Source organism: Punctularia strigosozonata, assembly GCF_000264995.1.
Source record: "Punctularia strigosozonata HHB-11173 SS5 unplaced genomic scaffold PUNSTscaffold_14, whole genome shotgun sequence".
NCBI classification, from domain to species: domain Eukaryota; kingdom Fungi; phylum Basidiomycota; class Agaricomycetes; order Corticiales; family Punctulariaceae; genus Punctularia; species Punctularia strigosozonata.
Genome location: NW_006767446.1, coordinates 18,922 through 33,727, shown reverse-complemented (window position 1 = coordinate 33,727; position 14,806 = coordinate 18,922). Strand labels below are relative to the sequence as shown.

The 14,806-nt window shown below is 54.6% G+C and overlaps 4 protein-coding genes and 1 pseudogene across 5 annotated transcripts; 4 read left to right on the top strand and 1 right to left on the bottom strand.

Annotated features, from left to right (window-relative positions):
- Positions 1 to 152: 152 nt before the first annotated feature.
- On the top strand, positions 153 to 2,080 carry PUNSTDRAFT_91935 (uncharacterized protein; the record flags this gene model as incomplete). Its single annotated transcript, XM_007387657.1, has 11 exons — positions 153 to 250; positions 304 to 360; positions 426 to 505; positions 563 to 693; positions 745 to 782; positions 846 to 1,014; positions 1,093 to 1,267; positions 1,341 to 1,354; positions 1,386 to 1,461; positions 1,523 to 1,612; positions 1,687 to 2,080. Coding segments are annotated over exons 4-11 (1,029 nt in total), but the record flags the coding sequence as incomplete, so codon positions are not given.
- Positions 2,081 to 3,204: 1,124 nt separating this feature from the next.
- On the top strand, positions 3,205 to 5,212 carry PUNSTDRAFT_23529 (annotated as a pseudogene; the record flags this gene model as incomplete). The annotated part of the gene is made up of 7 exons: positions 3,205 to 3,361; positions 3,425 to 3,567; positions 3,627 to 3,840; positions 3,894 to 4,026; positions 4,078 to 4,257; positions 4,309 to 4,924; positions 4,983 to 5,212. Coding segments are annotated over 7 exons (1,673 nt in total), but the record flags the coding sequence as incomplete, so codon positions are not given.
- Positions 5,213 to 5,618: 406 nt separating this feature from the next.
- Positions 5,619 to 7,804, top strand: PUNSTDRAFT_107344 (acetamidase; the record flags this gene model as incomplete). The annotated part of the gene is made up of 7 exons (XM_007387401.1): positions 5,619 to 5,659; positions 5,724 to 6,151; positions 6,205 to 6,269; positions 6,333 to 6,438; positions 6,543 to 6,675; positions 6,733 to 6,911; positions 6,964 to 7,804. The coding sequence occupies 7 exons, from the start codon at positions 5,619 to 5,621 to the stop codon at positions 7,740 to 7,742; spliced, it is 1,731 nt and encodes a 576-aa protein (XP_007387463.1). The 3' UTR covers positions 7,743 to 7,804.
- A 262-nt stretch (positions 7,805 to 8,066) lies between these two features.
- PUNSTDRAFT_145991 (salicylate hydroxylase) lies at positions 8,067 to 9,939 on the bottom strand (the record flags this gene model as incomplete). The annotated part of the gene is made up of 8 exons (XM_007387400.1): positions 8,067 to 8,550; positions 8,599 to 8,688; positions 8,751 to 8,924; positions 8,988 to 9,005; positions 9,063 to 9,418; positions 9,471 to 9,539; positions 9,598 to 9,806; positions 9,893 to 9,939. The coding sequence occupies 8 exons, from the start codon at positions 9,937 to 9,939 to the stop codon at positions 8,170 to 8,172; spliced, it is 1,344 nt and encodes a 447-aa protein (XP_007387462.1). The 3' UTR covers positions 8,067 to 8,169.
- Positions 9,940 to 12,508: 2,569 nt separating this feature from the next.
- On the top strand, positions 12,509 to 13,666 carry PUNSTDRAFT_122448 (uncharacterized protein). The gene is made up of 5 exons (XM_007387399.1): positions 12,509 to 12,769; positions 12,873 to 13,052; positions 13,107 to 13,188; positions 13,245 to 13,339; positions 13,389 to 13,666. Exons 1-5 carry the CDS (start codon positions 12,580 to 12,582, stop codon positions 13,496 to 13,498), a joined length of 657 nt encoding a protein of 218 aa, XP_007387461.1. The 5' UTR covers positions 12,509 to 12,579; the 3' UTR covers positions 13,499 to 13,666.
- Positions 13,667 to 14,806: the final 1,140 nt, after the last annotated feature.

Below are 14,806 nucleotides of genomic sequence, written 5' to 3'. Positions count from 1 at the left end.
CTCCTGAGCCGATCACATGTCGAAGGGCTGCGATCCCACGGCTCTGATTGGAGGGCGACTTGTATCCTTTTCCCCCATCGCGTTTTCTTCAACGCGCAGCGTCGCCTTCAAAGCTCGATACATGCGCTTGATGCATAGGTTATCCTTGACTTGAAGGACTGCGAAGACCCACTATGCATCCTGCCAATCCCTATCGTGTGCCCCCGGACTTCCTGCAGCTGTCCGAAGCGTACAAACCATTGAGAGAATGGCGAGCATCGACATCTTACCCAATCGATCAACACACTTACCCCGACCCCCCAGCTTGTTCAAGACCTCGTCGGGGGTGAGTATCGACTTCAAGGACGAGAACTCGCAAAGGTGCAGCCGATCTTCCACAGTCTCCCACATCGTCCAGCGTGAACGAAGTCTGAGCGCCTCTCAAGGCAGACGTCTAACCGAAGCATTGCTACATCGCGATTTCGGCCTTCGTCTACATCTTCCACTTGATAGGTTATGTCCACCGGTTAGTGATTGGGATCGTAGCAGAACGCATGCGTGACTCATACAGCGACACGGAAAGGTTCCGAACAGGTTGAACTACGTCCTATGGATCCGAGATATAGTTTATGCTACCTACATGGCAAATATGGAAATCTCAAGTACTGATCCAAGCAGGACGCTCTGCCTATCCCAAATTCAAGGAATAGACGTGTACGTGCCTGACATGCGAACGTAGGACCACCGCCTTGACACAGTACGCAGTGGTACTGGAGCGTCAGTCATATACCCGCTGCTCGCCTGTCGCCTGCACCGTATCCTTGCATCACAGGGCAGAAATGCGGGAATTAGTCGTGACGACGAAGCTTTGAAGTCGCCGGAGTGGCATATCATCGCAACGGATGTCGATGAAACCTCGCTGCGCTATGCAAGGCAAAACGTCCAATCTAACGGGCTGGACGACCGAATACGTATTGTCGAGTCCAAGACAGGCGGCCCCATCCTTTCACACCTCTTCACTGACGATGTGACATCGTCATATGCGAATTCGGCATGGTGAGTTTGCGTGTGATGATGTCGAGCGCCTGCAAGATCTGACTACGCTATTGCTAGGGACCAATGCGACTTCGTTCTGTGCAATCCACCTTTCTACGCCTCGGAGGAGGAGATCGCGTCCGCCGCTCTGACGAAGGAAGAGGGACCGCGTGCCGTGTGCACCGGCGGAGAAAACGAGATGATCACGCCGGGCGGGGAAGTCGCTTTCGTCTCAAGAATGGTCGACGAGAGCGTGCAGATTGAGCGACAGGGCGATCCAGCGAGCTCGGACCATATCCCCATTGGCAAGCCACGGCGAGTGACAGCGAGATATGGCAGAGTACGACCACTCACATTGCACTCTGATTTAGCTGCCACTGGTACACGTCGATGCTAGGAAAGCTATCGTCTGTGGTCGCTATTGTGGACCATCTTCGGCGACATACTGTAGGCTGCACCGGTTCTGTTTTTCGTGTTCTTGGGCAGTATACTCAACACAATGCCACAGATTGACAATTATGTTCTGACGGAGTTCGTCCAAGGTCAAACTCGTCGGTGGGCCGTCGGCTGGTCGTTCGGAAATACGCGTTTACCTGATGTACGTTCGCATGTAAATCTCTGAGCGATACAAGCTAATATGCACTTGCTATGTTCATCTATGTCTGGTTCTAGTCCGTTGCCCGTATTCCTCATCCGAACGCTGTGCTTAGCAGTATTCTGCCGCGGCGCAACACTACCGAGCAGACTTTTCAGCTCACTCCGTTACCCATGGGCTCTCCAGATGAGGATGCTCAACCAGTGGCAGAGCATAGAGTCCGGGAATTGACGCGCCTCTACGCTGCTCTGCGTCAGACGCTCGAAGAAACTAGCGGACTGGAAGTCCACGCGTTCGATGCTACTTCCCTCTGTGGCGGCTTCGATGGAAATCATCCCGGTTCTGTTGGACGTGGTTTATCTACGTGCAAGATCCTGATCGTAGACGCTGCCGCGAATACCTGGTCTCGAGCGGCTCGCAGGAAGGCGCAGCAGGCGTCCCGTGTTGAAGAACCCGTGCTACCAGCTGCCGCAGACTTGTCCCCACCACGACGGAAGCGAATCAAGCTGGAGGCGTCCAATGATGGGCCTACGTACAACGGTACCGATCGCACTGCATCCTCCATGCGTTGCCGGATCTGGTGGCGACTCCCAGCAGGAGACAGATCTTGCGAGGCAGCCGGCGACATCCGTACTTGGCAAGCAACTCTACAGTTCGACTGGTTGCGAGGGGGCGACAAGGCCCTGTATGCGAGCTTTTGCAGCCATGTCTGTAGTAAGTTAGCTGCAAGACTCAAAAATGCTGACTGAACGCCGCTCTCCTCTCCCTCGGAGTCAATGTCAACTGGTTTCGTGAGAACATCTCGAGTCTCCTCCACCCGATACCGTGTGACGACCCCACTCCTTTCCAGATATGGGTGTGTGCGTACCTTGCACACTTGCCCAAGCCTGAATGTAGCTATACATGCCCAGCTTGAGGAACCTGTGCTGCCTTCTTCTACGCCGCCTTGGGAGCTTCTCGCTAGATCAGATGGTACAGGGCCACTCTCAGAGCGAAGTCGTCGTGGGCCTTGGTCTCGGCATGGGAATCCTCGATCTTTGCTTCTCCAGAAAAACCAGCGTACTGCCCTATACACCACGAACCTCAACGAACCTCGTTTTAAACGGCACTCGGGTACCTGTCATCGCGGTCTCGCAGGGCGGCATCGACTCCTGGCTGCAATTCTGTTTCGCTAAGACAGCCAGCACGAAAGCGACTTGCTTACGACTCCACAACAGCGGAAGCTGGTCTCGTCTTGGCTCGCATCGCTCATGCCGCCCGAATATTCAAAGGCTAAGCCTGGGATACCCCTAGCATTGGATTGCAGATGCTCGGCTATAGGCTCTGTCTATACGTCCAGTGAGAGAAAAATGCTACTGTGACGAATGCCGATCCTGAATCAACTTATGCAGGCTGACCTCGTGTTACGGGTATGAGACATAGTCCCCAGACACGGAGACGACTGCGGGCCAAGGCCTCTGCTACATTGGGTGAGGACGTACGTTCACAGAGACATGTCCGCTCTCCTTCGCATCTATGCGCAAGACGTATATGAGCTGCCCACGTCGCCTTGCCTCCGCATTTCGCCCCGGCCGATGGACGGACTAGTTCATGCCATGCGCACCATCCTTTCTGTTGTACTATGCTACGGAGTTGTCTTAGTCCTTGCGGCATCGCCTTCGCCACAATGGTCATTCAACCTCAAAGGAAACTCGGGTATCGTGGCACTGGAAGCCGTCGTCGTGTCTCCTACGCTTGTCGTAACATTTGACTGTGAGTTTTGGGATGATTAGCTCGATATGTTTTACGCAAAGTGACACAGTCGTGCGTTCATAGGGGCAAGCAATGACCCCTTGCAGATCAACAACCACTCGGCCTGGGGCGCATTGTGGAATCTCGAGACGAACACAGCGACACCTCTTAGGGTACTCTCCAATACATTCTGCGCATCTGGCGCTATGATCAGCAATGGGTCAATGGTATGCATCCCTTTTAGATGAGGGAAGCATTATACATGAAATGTGCTAATGGTTCCCAGGTCAGTGTAGCTGGCTCCCAAGTCGAGATGAGTGATACCCCCAATCCGGCCGCTGCTTCTGGTTTGAATGCGATCCGCATCTTCGAGCCTTGCGAGCCTCCCACCGGAGAAGGCTGCACTCTATTCGAGGATCCTGAGCATCTTACACTCGCCGTACCCCGCTGGTATACCACCGCAATCCGTATTTTTGATGGCGGCCTCATGATAATCGGTGGTAAGTCCAAGCTCAGAAATGTCTCGTCACGCTCTCTACTCATAGTATCCCAGGCTCGAATGTTGGCGTGCTCTTCTATAACACCGCCCCGCAGAACTCATTCGAATTCTTCCCGCCCAAAGATGGTGGTGTGCCTAGACCATCCGCGTTTCTGGAAAGGAGCCTGCCGGCAAACCTTTCCCCAAGGTAATACATAGATTCGTTGGAACTTCATGTAGACACTCATGTCTTCCATAGAGCGTTCGCGCTGCCTGACGGTCGCGTTTTCATGATTGCGGGCAACCAGACCATTATATATGACATCGAGACGCACACTGAAACAAACTTCCCGACATACCGAACAATGTTCGCGTTACCAATCCGATCGATGGATCGGCCATCTTGCTCCCTCTCTCGCCTCCAAACTACACCCCTGAGGTACGAAGTATCCGTTCGCTCCGTGATCCCAGGTCTGACAGTGGTCATCAGGTCTTGGTGTGCGGTGGAACTGCTATCACGCCGGAAGATCACCCGCCTAGCAACCTGTCCTCGCAAATGCCCGCCTCGTCACAGTGCAGCCGCATCACGCTTACGGAGGAAGGCATCGCCAAAGGTTGGGAAGTCGAACATATGCTTGAAGCTCGGACAATGCCCGAGCTTCTGCATCTCCCCAACGGTCAAATACTCCTCATAAACGGCGCGGGCACGGGCTTCCCTGCCATCAACTCCATCTCCAACCCTGTCGGCGAGTCGAATGCGGACCATCACGTTGGAACGCCTTCCCTCTACACCCCCGACCTTCCTCTGGGCCAGAGGCTCACCAACAGGGGCATGCCGAACACCGACATAGCACGCATGTACCACTCGACAGTGACACTTACTCCTCAAGGCAACTTTTACATCGCCGGTAGCAACCCGAACGGCAATTTCACAGAGAAGCCGGGTCTGAAGTTCCCTAGCGAGTTCAGAGTCCAGACGTTGGACCCTCCGTTCATGCAGATGGAGCGACCTACGATCGGCAAACTACCGAAGACGATCCCATTCGGGAAGAGCGTAACCGTACCGATTACCATCCCGAGGAACCTTGCCGCGAAGAATATTCAGGGTAAGCATATCATGAATTTCTGAAGAATTATGAAGCAATTGACGCGATCCGGGTCTAGTATCGCTCATGGACATGGGTTTCTCCACCCATTCGTTCCACTCCGGTGCACGCCTGGTGTTTATGGACGCAAAGATGTCATCCGCCCGCGATTCGTTGACGTTCACAGTGCCTACAAATGGAAGAGTGTATCCGCCAGGGCCTGCCACGGTTTTCCTGACGGTCAACGATGTAACGAGTGAAGGGCAGCAGACGATTGTCGGTAGCGGCAGGTCGCCACCAACGCTCGAATAGGGGGTGGCGCCCATATATGTGTGTACTGACTAATCACGTGTACAATCCTCTTTCCACTGAATTCGATGCTCTTGGTCCTTTATGGTATGCTCTTGTTCTGCTGTAAAGAACCCGCTCGGCAGTACTATCATTATCGACTCGTCCATGGCCTAGACATGCACCGACGCATAATTGGACGCTTCACGCCATTAGCACGGACACCGTGACGGCATAGGACGGCATACGTACTGTGTACTCTAGGTGGATGACTCTCAGGCTCTGTTCCCGTGGTTGTTCGATTCTTCCTTGCTATCAGGCGCCCGTAGGGCTCTGTATACATACATCAATCGCATGGGCGTGGCATGGATCCTGACCTGTCTCCAACCCCGCCGTGCTCTTCATCCTGACTAGTGACTGAACGCGTATGGTTTTCTTCCTAGGATACCTCGCCCATCGGCGCGATTGGTGAGTGGACTCATATCCTTATCGCATTGAGGTTCATTTGACCATAATTTGACTCTTCATGCAGCCGATTCAAACAGGCAGAGCGTCAGCACGCCATTGCTTCCCTTCCAGCAGCATACCATACCCCTCTCACCTCCTCGGACATCGCGATCCTTAACACACCTGTTGCTTCCACCGCCTCCAACGTTCGGGCCGGGGCATGGAGCGCGAGCGACGTACTCAAGGCTTACGGTAAACGTGCCCTCGAAGCGCACCAGGAAACTAATTGCCTGACGGAGGTGATGATCGGGCGCGCCGAGGCTTTGATCGCAAGTGCGAAGAAGGGCGGTGGAGTGGCCGAGGTCAACTTCCAAGGCAGTCTTGCCGGCGTTCCAGTCAGCCTCAAGGATATTACTGGCGTGGCCGGGTATGATGCGTGCATGGGGCATTCCAAGTTGGTTGGCAAGCCGTTCAAGAAGGATGCGGCACTTGTGAGGCTGCTCAAGGATGCTGGTGAGATCCATCATTTTCACGAGACAAGACTCTTTTGACCATAAGTATATCAGGGGCCGTCCCGTTCGTGAAGACAAATATCCCCATCACACTACTCAGCTTCGAAAGCACCAACGACGTGCGTCCATCTCCTTGTTTTACATGCACTGCGTTGACACAAGCCTGACATCTGTCTTTGTAGGTATTCGGCAGGACCTCGAACCCCTTTAATAAGGCATACTCGCCAGGCGGTTCCACTGGAGGGGAATCTGCGTTGCTTGCTTTCGGTGGAAGCCGCATTGGCATAGGTAAGTGACCTCCCTCCACATCACTGCTGCGGCTAGGCCCGAACGATGCTGTCTCGCTCGTTGCTCTGCTTCATGATTATGACATTGACACGCCTAAACTATAGGCACGGACGTCGCAGGAAGCGTCCGGGTACCTTCTCATTACTCGGGAATATACACCATCAAGTGCAGCACCGGCCGCATGCCTCGCACGGGGTGCATGACGACGATGCCCGGGCAGGAAGGCGTTCCTGCGGTGTGCGTATGACGCCTTGACGAAACCTTTTTCCGATCTAAACTCCGCGTTCGCGATAGGTACTCACCCATGACTCGCACTTTGGAAGATCTAGGATACTTTCTAAAAAGCATCGTGGACATGAAGCCGTGGACATACGACCACAGCTGCCATCCTATCCCTTGGAGAGGTGAAGAGGTGAAGAAGGAGATGGAGGACGAGAAGCGCGAAATCCGGTGGGGCGTACTGTGGACAGATGGTACGTGTTCGTTCCTCGTTCTTACCATATCCTGCCTCAAGGATTTCTCCAGGTGTCGTGGATCCAACCCCCGCTTGTCTACGGGCGCTGCAACTGACCGTCGATGCGCTATCTGCTCGCGGAGATTCAATCATCAACCTCTCGGACGCGCCGTCGCCTTACCGCGGCCTTCGTGCCGCATCCATCCTTCTCAACAACGATGGTTGCTCTGTTCTGAACTCATTCTTCCGTTCATACTTCGAGTGGAATGACCCCGGCGTGGCTCGTATGCTCTTCGCCTTCCGCGTCCCTGCATTCATCAAGCGCGTCTACGCCTGGCTACTCAGGACCGTCTGGAAGGACGAAATCTGGGCGGGCCTAGTCGAGAGGTGGAACAGACCGACTACGCCGGAACTCTGGGGGTTGGTGAAGGAGAGGGAAGGCTACAGGGCGGAATGGTACGAGTACATGAAGGAGAAGAACGTCGACTACGTTCTTTGCGTCCCCAACGCGGCGCCGGCCGTGCCCGCCGGAGGGATGTACGACGGCTTCTGTAGCTGTGGGTACACCTTTCTGTGGAATCTCCTCGACTACTCTGCGGGCGTCATGCCTGTCACCAACGTCGACGCTGCGCTCGACGCCGTCCCGCGCGATCTGTGGAAGCGCATGCCGAACAGCATCGCCAAGGGCGCGTGGAAGATGTATGACGCGAAGAAGATGGAGGGGCTACCCGTTGGAGTGGAGGTCGTCGGCAGGAGGCTGGAAGAAGAGAAGGTTTTCTGGGGAATGGAAAGGATCAAGGATGCCTTGACCGCGACCGGGGTACATTTCAAGGGGATCGAGGTGGCTTGAGGGAGGAGAGGTATGGACTTCTGTAAACTCTGTGCTTTCTATGCCGATGGGACATCGTGTACTATAAACTACTGTTTCACTCACATGCAAGAAGGTATCCTGCTATGCAGATCGTTGATTCGCGGCGATGGACGGCTGAGGTTGCATAAGCAGACCACAAACGTGGCTTCAGTTTCGCCTTACGCTGACTAGACTAACGCTGGTGACAGGTTTGACGGTGGTATGATATTTTGACCATTGAATGGGGATCGTCAATAATTCCGGAGTGCTGCCTGGAGACAACTCGCGCCAATGGGCGGGAGGAGCAAATACGAAGGGGACAATGAAGAAATTCCCGGTAACCACATCATATCCAAAAACATGCGGTACGTCCAGAATAGTATTTAGTGTTGTCCTAATCTCACTCGCAGTGTTCGAGTTGTTAGTGTCATTGTGCTCGCAACATTTCAATCGCCCGCGAAACGTCCCCGTCAAGGGTCGTCGTCCAACACCATTTCCAGATGTCGTATATCGCATGCGCCAGGCCGTTGAGCTTCGCGCCCAGTTGTCCCGCCGCGCGTCCGTTTTGCTTCGCCAGGATGCCGATATCGCGGAACTGTTCGTCTCGAAGTGTGTAGAGCATACCCGCCTGGCGGGAGCGGCGAACTGCTTCTTGAGCGTACGGCCTGCGTACAGCATCGTAGATTTTGAGTATCCGGGGAAGTGAGGCAAGGGAGGCAGACGGATGCGTGAGGAGCGTGCCAAGTAGATAAGCGTCCTCGACGCCCTGTCCAGCGCCCGCCCCTTGGAACGGGGCCATACCATGTGCCTGGTCATTGATGTGAGCAAGAGTATGCAAATGAGTATAGGAACTTACAGCGTCGCCGAGGAGAGCTACACGCCCAGAGACGAAAGTCTCTAATGTCGGTGATACCTCGATTGCCCATCGTTTTGGTGCATCAACGCACTGTACAACGGACGTATGTTAGTCTATGGTTAATCGAAATGGCGGTTTGTATGACTGAGTACCTGGAGGAGCACCTGAACGTCCGCATCCCAGTGGCCGAAGTGCTGCATCACTTCTTCTCTTGTACCGATCCGGACCGGTGGGCCATCAAGCCGCGTGCCTTCAAGCTCGTTCATGAACGAAAACGCGACAAAGTTGACAGTCTTCCCGCCGTTTATGAGATAGCATAGTATGAACTTCTCATAAGTAGAGGAAGTCAGTCATACTGAGTCGAGTTGAAAATTCAAGCGGTGACGTACACCGTTCTCTCCGACAAACTGCAACAGACGAGCGCATGTCAGACAAGGAACAGGGACGCAGAGCGAATGTCTCACCTCCATACCGGAGCTAAGGCACGGGTGATTTGGCGCGATCGCTCGCAGCTGCTCAGTGCATACTAAGCATCGAAAGGCAATCTTGCCGCTGAAGACGGGGTCTCCACTGCCCAAACCCAACTCCTTGCACATCTGCTTACGGACCGCGGAGCGAATACCGTCGGCACCGAGGAGAACATCACATGCTGCAATCGAGCCATCTTCAAAAGTGAGGGTGACGGGAGAGGAAGGGGAGGGTGACGTTTCGGAGTACGAGGCGAGGCGCTTAGAGAGGTGCTTCCGGCAATTGGGACCGGATGGGAGGTGTGCGAGTAGCGCGGACTGGAAGTCGGCGCGGTGAATCTGCAGAAGGCCGCCTGTGGCGCGGTCAGCGAAGAAACTTTCGAGTGTTGAAATTCGCAACCGTACCGGGGGTCCTCATGTCCCAAAAGTCGATACCCCTTGACTGATCACCTTTCCGGAATCTGAACACCGGGGCTTAGAATTGTTGATTAGCGTGTCCAGGGGCGGGCGTTAAGTACATATTTGAACTCACTTGGAGTATTGTCGCCAACGAAGTCGGGCTTTTTGGATGCAACGTCGTCGAAGACGCCTAACTGGCGGAGGATATGCCAGCAGCGGGGCCATAGCCCAATGCCGGCCCCGACCTCGGCGAACTGGTTGGCGGCCTCGTAGATGTCGATTTCGATGTTCGGATCTCGGCAGAGGGTCAGCGCGAGTGTGAGACCCGCGACGCCGCCGCCACTGACGAAACGCCGAAGAGCAGAAGCCCATGTCAGTTTAGCCTCTGCGAGAAGAACGATCGGTAGTCAACGCCTCGGAGTACTCACACAATCGCGACACGGAACTTGGGCTTGGAAGTATTGGAGCCGTCCATTATGGAGAGGGTCGATGTTAGGGGCGGGATAGTGTCCGAGGCAATGTGTATGGCCGTTGTTAAATGTCTCGGGAGCGCACGACTTCTGTCCGATTAAAGCGTCGGGTGCTGGTGCTGCGATTCCAGCGCGATGGACCGTGCGCTTCGCGCCGAAATCGCATAATATTATCCATGTCCCCCGTCGCAAGCCTGCCGTGTTCGCATGGACACCCGTCCGAAAATCGCGGATCGCTTCGGGGTGGGTGGGAGTTCACGAGGCGAAAAGAAGGGATGAATGACTCAGACTTGAGGACGTCTGACCCACCGGCTGCGTCCTGAGCGAGTCCGGGGAATACTGAGAGGTGACGAAGACAGCCGCATTGAACGTTGACGTAAGACTCACGCACCGTTGTCCGTTCAATGTCCCCCCTCGCGAAGGGAACGGCAACGCTATCTTGGCGCGTGTCGAAGCAGATCAAACACTATCAGAACACCGGCCATCTAATCAACGATCGTGTTGAATCCAAAGCACTATCGATCGGGGCCTTTCAGCGAACTTTCAACCATGGTTTGCTCCAACTTCGCTTCGCGCTGTGCCTGTCCGATTTCCGCGCCCGCGCCACAACGCCATCCGCCCTCGTCGGGATCAGTTTAGGAATCGGCGTCCGCTGGGATCAGCTGAGATCGGCCCCACAGCGTCTGTGGACTGTTTCACAGGTTGACAGCCGGGACGTGCTCGGTACGGCAGCGGTCGTGATGAAACCGTCTCCAAGACGGGCATGTCATGCATAACCAAACGCGAACGAACCTAGCGAAATAGCCCGTCACCTACAGCAGTTCATTCACCGGCAAAGCAAACCGTGATCCGCCTCTTGTTCTGCCTATATCTCCGCGGCAGCTCCCATCCACACCACGAACGAACCCTCGTCCGCCGCATCTCCCGGCCTTGTCCTCAAGCAGCCTCTCGTTCGACGAGAACGTAGCCCGCGTGACAGTCTCTGTCCGATCGCACCGCCGGTCACTTGCGAGAAGCCGGCCACGCGCTCGTGTGTGCTCGCAAAGTTCGATAAGGGGCCGGACCATCGCACCGGCATTGCAACAATGCAACGCCGAAGCGCTTCCGCAAGGGACGCATGAACAAGGAGTTACGGGAGGAGAGGTCCAAATGACGCACCGAATCCCGCGCTTGGCCCCGCTCCTTCCCGCTGTGGAAGGGGGAGGACGCTGGAACGACGCACACGCCATAGGTTGCGCGCGCTGGGGATCACACAACCGCGTTCGAGTCCAGGCGAGAGCACATATTCTCTACATTCGAAGTTCTGAACTCCGACGGGGTAGTGGATCCATGTTCAGCCCGCAATAGAGGAGACGACGCCACGATGATGGGAAAATGATTCTTGTGTCCATTGGAAGCCGGCGCTTCGACGGCTGGAGTGAACGCGGCTCGGCGGTAGCAGGAAAGAGAACATCGTTGTGCGGGTTCTTGGAGTACTTTTGCGCTTGATAGCACGACGAAATCGGATGGGAAGCTGGGACAAGCGCGAGGTGCGGTGAGATAGGAGACCCGGATGTTTTTGTGCGATGCGATGTACTAGACCACGTAGCGCTTACATGCACCTCGGAGGAGTTCTCGGATCGGCCTTGGGCGAATCGGGAAGGCCGACGGCAATCTTTGCGCCCATTATTCACCGCAGAGGCCGACGATCAGCAGCTCTTTTGCTGACGCTCGTCACCTCAGAGACGCGGAAATTATGCCATCGACGGTAAGCTTCATGACCAGAGATAACGCAAGTGCGCTTGAATGGATGTTGATCGGGAGTCTGTGCATATTGCTGGCCGACTTGAGCGTGGTGCGTACGCCCACAAGTTTGCGCCAGCAGTCGCACAGTCGATCGAATATAGAGACCCGAGGGCGGGCTCGATAGGCTGATCAAACACGAGGTAATATTAGCAGTAAATAGTAGTGTGCGTCTACTGACGGATAGCGTATGCCATGTCTTTGATAATACCGGTCACAAGCCGGCCAAACACGAGGCCGCCTCACAGCGATGTCGACCAGAAGGAGATGCGCGTACCAACCAAGAAGATTCTTTACCGACTGTCACTGGGCTTGAGTCCTGCCACACTGAACTGGTCCGAAGTGTTCCGCATCACTCGTAGGGCGCGATCGCGCGATGAATGGTAAGAAGAATGCAGTCATGCATGCAGTCAATGGAGCCTCCTCAGTATATCGCGTTTCGACCCGTCTCTGAAAGTGCGAAAAAGGGAGTCATACAGTAAGAGGAAAAGGCTAAAGCTGCCCCAGGACTCCTGCGAAAAAAGCAATCACGAAGGGCACGTGCAGGGTGCATAGCCATACATACGTCTAAAAATAAACGAACCTGGTCGAACGTCGACCACGGTCCACCTTCACTCGTTCTCAATGTGACTTATAAGCCCAACGTTTGATCAGCTGGGCTGGATGTAGCATCTCTCTTCGCGCCGCGCTCAGATGTGTACTAGCGAGGCTGCGGCCCTTCCTCGAAAACCATTGAATCTTGTCACTTGATAAGTCGGAACATAAGCGATTGACAGCGTGTCTGCTATCCTCGCAATCCATATGACTCAGGAGATGGCAACCTGCAGCGCTTGCCATCTCTCATCCCTCCACGATTTCCTGCGATGGCTGATACCTTTCTCAACTTGGCCACTGGAGTCGCGGGTACCATCGATCCCTCCGGCCTCGTCCACGCTGGCGCCGGCGTATTCCAGATCATCCAGGCCCAGAGGCAGAAAGCGAAGGGACCCTCCACCGGGCATAGCTGCGACTCGTGTAAGAAGGAGATATATACCAAGACGGATCGGTACAGATGTGAGCCGTGCTGATTCCCTCTTCGCTCATCGTGTTGTTCTCCGTCACGCATCTCGTGATCTATGCATCTACCAGATCGCCTACTGACTTCCTCCGTTTTTAGGTCTCGGATGCTCAGATTACGACTCCTGCCAAAAGTGCTTCCCGAAACTACACCATCCGCGGCATGCCTTTGTCCGAGTTCCTGCTGCCGGAAACGGTGAAATAGAGGTGGTCTTGAATGGGATGCCTCATTGGATTTGTGACGGATGTGGTAACGGGTGGGGTGGTCTCCATTGGATGTGTGAGCATCGATCGCCTCACTTCGAACCGTGCAGCTCTCATCGTTGTCCCACAGGTGCTGAATGCACGGGCTCCGCTGTAGCCTTCTGCCACTCGTGCTTCCCTTTGCGCTACCAGAAACATCCGATACACACGTCGTGAGCATATGACCTCGATTTTATACAGGATATTCCCTCATGTGCGCTTGCAATAGTTATGTTCGCTACTTCAGCATGCACTATCCGTCCGTTTCCTTCCCGTTGTCGTGTAAAGCCTGCAATGGCCCAGTACGCAACTCGCTGTGGGATTGTACGTCTTCGTTCTGTCCAGACGCATCCGCTGACTAACTGTGCGACAGGCTCTCATTGTCCTGACACGGTCGTCTGCCAGAACCCGGGCTGCTATTCATGGCTTCAGGGCCATGCTCCCGGTCACTGGAAGTTCGACAACTGTACTTTGATAGCCTGAACATCGGTGTCATATGGTACGGGCCCGCTCTCTGGCTCGGCAAATCGCTCCTTGGCTAGACTCTGCGTGCGTCCGCGTTTACCCTCATGGGTTCTGGCAAGTACCTGGACCTCCCACGGTGACTCCTCTGCTGTATACTCCAAGCGATGAACAATGGCCATCTTTCAGCCTCGTGCGCTGCCATTGCGTGAGATAGTATGTCTGCACCATATAACATGTGCCGCGGAAGAGCTCCGGCTGCTTGATATTCGGGCCAAGCTGCAGCGCTATTGGATGTCGACATCGTTGGTATGCACCTCACTCCTACCATGCTGAACGGAATGCGTATGGTGTCGCGCTTCGATTCGTGGCATAGGAATGTGTAAAACGGCAGGTTCGAGGCGGCTTCCTCGGCGCTTATTGCTCCTAAACCGCGTTTCACATCGATCATCACACACGGCACTACCACATTTGTATTCTGAGTGGTTATTTTGCTCACATCTCGTGTTTGACGGTCACTGATTGCACCGCTTGCGTGCTGTAAATTTGCATGAATGCTTGCATCTGCAGCGGAGTCTCGATCACAATCATGAGCTTATTACCAGCAACACAGCACGCCACGCGCACACAGAAGACATGAGGCATCGAGGCTCTCATGTGTTCTTATGGGTTCAGCAAGCCCAGATTATCGAGGCTCGAGCTTGAGCTGATGCCCAATACGCCTTATTATTGCTCCACACCGCAATCCAACTTGTATCACTGACATTCAAGTTCATCCCCCCTACGTGCATTCTATGGTACGCTGGGCGCCTTTACCGATGGGCAACTGCAGTAGCTCTCGCCGACTTGGTTCTCGTGCTGCTTCGAACGCTCCAGAACCCGATCTCTTGACGAGGTCCCGGGCAAGCATGTGCGATTCATGCAAGGCGCCGCTCAACAGCAGATCGGAAGTGTACAGATGTACGTAGCATGCACTTCAACCTTCTGCACGGTGAGGTTTGACAGCTAATCTGAGCCCGCAGGCCGTACTTGCTACAATGTCGAGATTTGCATGCGATGCTTCCCATTTTTCTTCCACCCGAAGCATGTGTTCATGAAGCTGCCGGCCTATACCGCACATGGCACCGATCTCATATCCTACGGCATTGTTCAGGGAATATGCGACGGATGTGGTATCGGGGCGTCGGGAAAACTGTGGGAATGTGTGTTCGTGACTCAATCAACGAGAGACCGTGCTGATATATATACGCGTGGCAGGCTGCGACTGTCGGTGTACATTTTGCCCGTCCTGTTACCTTTCCAGATCGGTAATTCTTCCTCAACATCGAA